Source organism: Solanum tuberosum, unplaced genomic scaffold, assembly GCF_000226075.1.
Source record: "Solanum tuberosum cultivar DM 1-3 516 R44 unplaced genomic scaffold, SolTub_3.0 scf00125, whole genome shotgun sequence".
Taxonomy (NCBI): domain Eukaryota; kingdom Viridiplantae; phylum Streptophyta; class Magnoliopsida; order Solanales; family Solanaceae; genus Solanum; species Solanum tuberosum.
In genome coordinates this window covers 310,303-319,217 of record NW_006239052.1, presented here as the reverse complement: position 1 = coordinate 319,217, position 8,915 = coordinate 310,303, and the positions used below count along the sequence as shown (strand labels likewise).

Genomic DNA, 8,915 nt, shown 5'->3' with positions numbered 1-8,915 from the left:
AGATTTTTGCATTGATTTAGAGCCTGGTACGCATCCCATTTCTATCCCTCCATACCGCATGGCTCCGGCATAATTAAGAGAACTTAAGGCTCAAATCCAAGAGCTTCTTGATAAGGGATTTATTCATCCTAGTGCTTCCCCATGAGGTGCTCCAGTTTTGTTTATTAAGAAAAATGATGGTAGTATGAGAATGTGTATAGATTACCGACAATTGAATAGGGTCACTATTTGAAACAAGTACCCTTTGCCTCAAATAGATGATCTTTTTAACCAATTGCAAGGTGCATCGGTTTTCTCTAAGATTGATCTAAGATCCGGTTACCATCAATTGAAAATTAGGCATGAGGATGTGCCCAAGACGGCGTTTAGAACTCGCTATGGGCACTATGAGTTTTTGGTTATGTCTTTTGGTTTGACCAATGTGCCTGAACTTTCATGAGTTTGATGAATGGGGTGTTTAAGCAGTTTCTTGATTCGTTTATCATAGTCTTTATTGATGATATTTTGGTCTATTCGACAAGTGAGGAAGAGCATGCGAACCATTTTCGTAGCGTCACTACAACATTTTAGGCCTACAACCATCCCAGTAAAGTGTAGCCTAAACTAGCAAAAAGTGTGGCCTTTCATATAAGGCTACACTTTTGGACTTTAAGTAACACTTTTTAAGGAGTGGCCAAAAGAAGCGTAACCTTTGACAGTAGGCCACACTTTTGAAATATCACCATAGCAGCTACACTTAAAAAGTGTGGCCAAAGAGGTATAAAGGGCACACTTTGTAGTGATTCATTAGCAACACCTTTTGTTGATTATACTACACTTAAAAGTGTGGCCTTTGCTTTGTTAATGGTCACATTTAAAAAATGTTGCCTTTTATATCTCATCTAGAACAACACTCATAAAGTATGGCAATGTTGTGTAAAATTTTTGTAGCCACAATTTTTCATTTTTAAGAATAATAATTTTTATTTGCATATATTCAATAAATCACATAATTAAATATATAAGTGATCCAATGCACAAAATTAGCTAATAAATAATCGAAGCGATATATTTCGAATAAGCTTCGAAAAACATATTGTGTACAACCAATACATATAAAGTCATTGTTTAAAGATCTCTACTATCAATAAATTCCACAAAATCAAATGCATTCAAACGAATATGACAATAGTACAAAAACTCTTCATCATTCAATACAATAGATCGAGCACAAGCTCGCAAATGTTGTGTATAATAGACCTTTGTGATCCAGCCTTTACTTGAACCTCGTGGCTGTGCGTAGTGAGAGCTTAGTGCACCGAGCTGTCCTTTTTATTTTATTGCTTGACTGACCAAACTCCAGATGGATATTTAAATCAGAGGATAATTAATTGAAGCTCCAAAGAAACATAGTCTTGCATTACACTTACATTTACATGAGTCTAAAGTGTAAAACACGTTCCCCCCTCTACATGATCTTGTTATTTTTGTAAATGTTGTTATAAAACCATATTGTGTGCACAAATCATCTTTTCCAAAAGAGAGATCCCCTACAATTTTTATTTTTAAAAAAAATTGAGTTCAGAGCTTGGATTAATTCTATGTCGACACCTAGAGTTTCTTGGAAACATGACTATGAAAAACAATTATCAAATCAACAGTTATGAGATGTTCACACATCAGACAACTAACATTGACATGTTCATTCATGTCCAAAGTTTGAACGGGCATAGACACCAGCACATTCAATGGAAATAAAAGAGTGGAGGGTCAGACAAAACAAGCTGCTTGTTCAACTGATATGGAAATCACTATTTCAGGATAATATTTGACAGGGAATTTAAGAGAGAGTAACAGGAAACTCACTAGTAACTTGTTAGCAAAAGATGGAAAATAACGGGAATCCTTTCCAAAAACAGAAAGTACTTAGTGAGTAGAAGTTAATTTTAGTGATGTCCTGTGGAATTTGCAGTATCTTAACAACATATAAAAGAAACAAAGATTTGTATGTCTCTTTTGACAAAACTGACATGTAGAATATCTTATGAGTGTTTAAATCCACAAAGTTCATTTGGTAAATCCCAAATCAATCAAGAAAGCCATGTTGCTAACTGTCCAGACCCAAATAAAATTGTGTTGTACTTGAATCATCTATGTAAGATCCTTGCATTAGGGTATGTTGGTGTGCATAATCTCAAACATCAGATGAAAAATGTGCATAATCTCAAACATCAAACAATGTCACTCAATGTGCATACAAACTCGTTCCAAAGGAAAATAGCAAGAAAGATATACCTTCAATTGCTCTGTAGCATTCTGAATTTTGATCATAGAATTTGTATGATTTTGAGATGAAACAATAATAATTTTGTCTCTAGCAATTGGGAAGTTGCTTACAATACTAACTGTTATATTTAGCTGCAAAATTAGAACCAAAAGAAGTAGTTTTATTATACAGATGAAAAATACAGAACAATAGTTGTTGCTAGGAAAGGTAACTAATAAATTGATTATTTATTTTAAGATTTTTCCAAAAAGAGAAGCTAGAAGTGTAAATAATCAACTAATCCAAATAAGTTAGTGATGAATTGATTTACAAAGAATGATGATACCAGTAAATAAGCAGAGGTAGCTAATAGATTCTCTCGGCTGTGGAAACTGAACGCAAGAAAATAACAATAACAGTTATATTGTCTTTTCTCCCTCTTTCCGCAGCTTCTGTCGCTAACCTCTTTGAACACATTCCTGCTTCTTTCACTGTGTCTCTGATTATGTTCACTACATCTTTCTCACTAACAACATCCCAAAGCCCATCACTCGCTATTACCTAATAAACCACGCAAACATGAATCATCATTTTAAACCCAAACAAAACAACCACTGCAACTGTAACAGCATAACTATATACATATTGTCAACTGCTGGAGCAATTAATTGAGAGTTGTTGATAATCAACCTTGGTACAGACACATTATCAAGTCAAGATAACAAGCAAAATGGCGACGAGAATGTCCTAATATACACAGAATAAAAGAGACAACGGAAAGAGGAAAAAATAAAGAAAAGACAAAGGGGATTCACGAGATAATAGTGTGCTCTTTCTATACACAAGGGGCTACATATCTCTCACCAGGGACCTTTCTTAACTAATAACAACTATGCATACCTTACTATGAATGCCTTGAATTGACCTTGTGAGTGTCCCTTCAAAAATCTAATGCACTTTACAAATTCCAATATCAGCATTACACTTTCACATCCCTACTCTACTTCTTTTCCCCACCCAAAAAATTCACGCTACCAGTTAAATTAGTATCCAATCCCCTATTAAAATCAGAAGAGAAAGGAAGAAAACAAAAACACAAGTATCCATACATTTCAAAGTCAAATTAAAAATGTTTGATCGTACCCATACATGTCAAAGTCAAAGTAATAAGAGTGGCTGCAAAGAGGAAGCAACAACAGTCAAAGAAACATATGGCCTCAAACAAACAAATGATATTAGTAACAGACCGGAGTCCATGTCCTTAGATGTATGTTATTTGTCATTATCTTTAATGGAAGTTGAAAAACAGACCCTCATGTGGGAACTGATTGTGCAACAACGCAATATGTGCTTTCAAATAACTTGTTTTGATAGAACCAGAGATTAGAAGCTAAATCCAATCTAAGAATCAATTTATTGGTCTGAAAGTGGATAAAATGTGGTCACATATAAACATATAGATAGATTCACTACTAGGATTTGATAACAATAAGTAGTCATTGAAATATCACGTAATGAAATTTTCTTGTTGTAATCCTTACAATATATTCATCCTCGATAGAAAGAGTAGTCGAAGTTATCTCAGGTTTCGCAGTTACAGCTCGCTTCAGATCATCATCGTTGATAGACCTTGTGACCTAGAGAAAGTAAATGCAATCAGATTACTAAATGATAATACAATATCTATATTTTGGAAGATCCTAAATCACCAACTATTTCTTCTATTGTTTTCCTCACAAGGCCTGCCTAAATCACCAACTGTTGAAATAATGTATTCTGCCAAATACAGATCCATTGCTATTTGCTGCTAGTCTAGGGGTGTTGGCCACCCCCACATATAATTTTCGAATGTCAAATATTTTTCATACTTCTATAACACAAGTCGTTAACTTATCATTCGTCATACAATATATGCAGAAGTTAAGGTAGTACATTCAATGCCCACTTATTCTGATATTAATACATTTATAACTTGTATAGCAACTTGATCATTGAGCTTTATGATATCTAAATATTTTATAGCTGTTAATGAATGAATATAATGCAGACACCACTTTCCCTGACTAAGGATTGGATAATGTGATATATATACATTTTCCTTTACTAAAAGGATTGGATAATGTGTATATACATTTGGACCATGCACCAGTGCTACTTTTTTTTTAACATCACATAGCTTATTGTATCTATTTCAAATGGAACTGGGATCAGAAGGCAAGTGAAAATCTTACAGACAAAGGATTCTTCTGATAAAAAATATAACAAGAGAACTACAACAAACTGGAAAGTTTGCATAAATGCAAACTTCCAGAATATATAAACACATATAGAAGGGAAAAACAAGAACATCCAAGCCAAAGCTGAAAATTGGCAAGAATTTGGTGGAAATAGAAGAAAAAAAGTGTGCTCTGGATACTATACAAATCATTAAGCAATGGCTATGAAAATATGTGAAATTGGGAAGACTAACCTGGAGAGCCGCTTCACCCACCCTCCATGTATCCACTTGCCATTTGACAAGGCTACCTGCACGGATAATACATTCCCGCTCCTCAAGACAACTTGCAACTTGATCCTATAACAGTACCGTATATCAGTGGAAATGCAAAGTCTTCTGATTCATCAGAAAGTTAGCTAAGAAAATGAATCATCTCACCCTACTTAGAGCATATGGGATCCCAGATCGACACAAGATTGCTCTGCAATCACTAGCATTAGCAACAATAAGTTTGTTTTTGATGATAAGAGCAGCTATTGCAGTACAACCAGGATGCCAATCTTTCTGAATTGCTCCCTTGCGTTTGCGAGAAGAATCAAGTTGTGTCCTGAATGTAACATCTGTCTTTATGAATGCTTCAAAAAGCGCATCAGAGGGACTGCAAAGTCATAAACATCCGTTCTTACAAAGCCTTCAAAATTTCAGATCTAGGGCAACTAGAATCTCTTTTAGAGACTTGGAGAGTTTTTTTTATTGTTTATGAATTTTCTTTTGGGCCAAATAAAAATGGGAGGGAGAGTTAAATTTGTTAGAGGTAATAAAATATTTTAGTGAAAACTATAAGGCCACACTTGGTAAGTGTTGTTTTCATAATTATAAAAATAGTTCATTTTAAAAGTGTAGTCATTTATATAAATAGGTGTAGCCAATTATATCAAGATGTGACAAAGCTTATAAAGTGTAGCCTATACTACTAAATAGCACGTTTTTCAAGTGTTGCCAATATTATCACGATCAAAAGCTAAAAACTAAGGCTACACTTTAAAAGTGTAGCCTTAAATGATTTAGGCAACACTTTACAAGCGTTGTCTTGATTTAGTGTGGCTTTAGGCCTAAAATGTTGTAGTGTATTTTGGGTGTTCTTGGGAAGCAAAGTTATATGCTAAATTTTCTAAGTGTGAATTTTGGTTGAAATCGATTGCATTTTTTGGGCATGTAGTTTCAAGAGAAGAGGTAATGGTAGATCCCCAAAAGATTGAGGCGGTTAAGAATTGGGTTAGTCCTAGCTCTATGATGAAAGTTAGGAGTTTTGTTGGGCTCACTAGCTATTATCATCGATTTGTGAAAAACTTTACTTCTATCGCCATGCACTTAACTAATTTGACCAAAAAAAAGATACCATTTGAATGGACTGAAAAGTGTGAGGAGAGCTTTCAAAAGCTCAAGACTCTTTTGACCACCACACCTATTCTAGCATTACTGGTTGAAGGTAAAGATTTTATTATTTATTGCGATGCTTCTTATTCTGGGTTGGGTGATGTGTTGATGCAGGATAAGAATGTTATAGCTTATGCCTCGCGTCAATTGAAGGTGCATGAGAGGAATTATCCAACCCATGATTTAGAGTTGGCAGCAGTAGTGTTTGCTCTTAAGTTATGGCAGCATTACCTTTATGGTGTTAAGTGTGAAGTGTTTACTAATCATCATAGTTTGCAGCATGTGTTCACTCAAAAGGATCTGAATTTGAGACAACGAAGGTGGATTGTTTTACTTAAAGATTATGATGTGACCATTCAATACTATTCGGGTAAGGCTAATGTGGTGGCAGACGCTTTGAGTCAAAAAACAGAGAGTATGGGTAGTTTAGCTTGTTTAAGTGTAGCCAACAGACCTTTGGCTAAAGAAATTCAGACCTTATAATCGAAGTTCATGCAGTTGGGCATCTCAGAAAGAGGTGAGGTGCTAGCTAGTATTGAGGTGATGGCTACTTTCATTGAAGAGATCAAGGCCAAACAATTTGAAGATGAGAATTTGAAGGAACTTAGAAAGAAGGATGTGATTGGTAAGGCACAAGAGACCACTCTTGATGCGGATGGTGTACTCAATTTTAAAGGGAGAATATGTGTTCCTAGAGTAGATGACTTGATTGAGAAATTGTTTACAGAGTCTCATGGTTCGCGATATTCTATTCATCCGGATGTGACCAAGATGTATAGAGATCTGAAGCAAATTTATTGGTGGCCAGGCATGAAGAAAGACATAACGAAGTTTGTGGTGAAGTGTCGAAATTGTCAACAAGTGAAGTATGAGCATCAAAGGCTTGCAGGTTTGGTTCAAAGAATGCCAATTCCGAAATAGAATTGGGAAATGATAGCCATGGATTTTGTGGTAGGTCTTCCCAAGACTTTGGGGAAGTTTGATTCTATTTGGGTAGTGGTTGATAGATTGACTAAGTCAGCCCATTTTATTCCGGTAAGAATAGATTATAATGCTGAACAATTGGCTAAGGTGTATATGAAAGAGATAATGATGTTGCATGGGGTGCCCCTTTCTATCATATCAGACCGTGGTACCCAATTCACATCCAAGTTTTGGAGGAAGTTACATGATGAATTGGGCACACAACTCACTTTTAGTACAGCCTTCCATCCACAGATAGACGGACAGTCAGAGAGGACTATTCAAGTGTTAGAAGACATGTTGAGGGCATGCGTGATTGATTTTGGAGGGCATTTGGCTAATTTCTTACCTTTGTGTGAATTCTCCTATAATAATAGTTATCACTCCAGCATGGATATGGCACCATTTGAGGCACTCTATGGGAGGGGATGTAGATAACCCATGGGATGGTTTGAGGCTGAAGATGTGAAACCATTGGGGTTTGATTTAGTGAAGGATGTTCAAGATAAGGTAAAGAGTATTCAAGCTAATCTTTTAGCAACCCAGAGTAGACAGAAGAAGTATGCGGATCATAAGGTAAGAGACATGTCATTTCAATCAGATGAAAAGGTTCTTCTTAAGGTATCACCCATGAAAGGAGTGATGAGATTTGGTAAGAAGGGTAAGCTAAGTCTTAGATACATTGGTCCATTTGAAATTCTTGAATGTGTGGGACCGGTAGAGTATAGATTGGCTTTACCTCCTAATTTATCAAGTGTTCATCCGGTATTTCACGTGTCCATGTTGAAGAGGTATCATGGTGACGGGGATTATATTATTAAGCGGGACTCAATTGTGTTAGACAAGGACCTCCAATATGAGGATGAATCGATTGCAATTCTTGATCGTGATGTGCGCAAGTTGAGGACCAAGGAGATTAAGTCCGTGAAAGTTCAATGGAAGCATCGTCCAGTTGAGGAAGCTACTTGGAAAACCGAGAGAGACATGCGAGAAAAGTATCCCCAATTGTTCATGGATTCAGGTACTACTTCATTCTTATCCTAGACCATTTTTTCCTAAGTTTGTCACTCGAGGATGAGTGATGGGTAAATTGGTATCTATTGTAACGACCGGGTTCTGTTGTTATAGAAAAGCCAACGAGGGAAATTTAGGGCCGGAAAACATTTTCGTAGTATTTGGATTTTCCCAACTTTGTCCAGATTTGGATGAAATCAGAGTCATTGAGGTGTAGGGAAATCTGGTAACAATCGGGTGGATCATTTATAATTTTTATTACATGAATAGTTAGATAACTCGTTAAAGAATCCGTACAACTTTACGAAATTAAATTCGGGTGAGTAGAACTCCCAGAATCGATCTTGGCGTAAATGGTATTTTCTAAGCGTCGTTGGTTAAAGGTGTGTTGTGAAATGGGAATCTTGGAATTCATGAAATAGCTCTCTGTCTCGCGTAACCCGCTTTGTCGCTGGGTTTTGCAGCTCTGGTGGGGTCGCTACAGCCGGGTGATAGCCGCTGTGGCGGGATTGACGTGAATTAAAGTCGTTAATAAACCCCTAAACGACCTCATTATGCACTTTTCAACTTTTAGAGCTAAGGAACGAACCCCAAGCGACTCTTACTCATTTTTCACCATTCTTGAGGCTAAATGTAAGCTTTTCACTCCCAAAATTTGTTTTTCGATCCATAAAACATAATAAAATGGGTGAATATTGATGGGAGAAGGTTTTGTTATAGATTCTATGGTGGAAACAACCCTAAATTGGATAATTGAGATCATGGGTATGATCTAGGGTTCATAGAATTATTAGTAATTCGGGTAATTAATGATTGTTTATTGATTCCCGTATTATATTGATTGTTTGTTGACCAAGAACAAGCGAAACGAATCCGGAAAGAAAAGGATCAAGTTTCTTAGGGTTTTAAGTTTGTTTCGAGGTAGGTGATGGTTGTGATTCTATGATTGTGTAATGTATGCTTGATCTTGCTTCATTATGATACTTGTATATGTATGAATGTTGCAATGTTGATCACACTTGTTGTAAATGAGATAGA

The 8,915-nt window shown here is 36.1% G+C and overlaps 1 protein-coding gene across 1 annotated transcript; it reads right to left on the bottom strand.

Moving 5' to 3' along the window:
- Positions 1–2,611: 2,611 nt before the first annotated feature.
- Positions 2,612–5,830, bottom strand: LOC107061248 (protein kinase and PP2C-like domain-containing protein). Its single transcript, XM_015310156.1, has 5 exons — positions 5,814–5,830; positions 4,902–5,121; positions 4,716–4,820; positions 3,787–3,882; positions 2,612–2,806 (listed from the first exon to the last, which is right to left on the bottom strand). The coding sequence occupies exons 1-5, from the start codon at positions 5,828–5,830 to the stop codon at positions 2,612–2,614; spliced, it is 633 nt and encodes a 210-aa protein (XP_015165642.1).
- Positions 5,831–8,915: the final 3,085 nt, after the last annotated feature.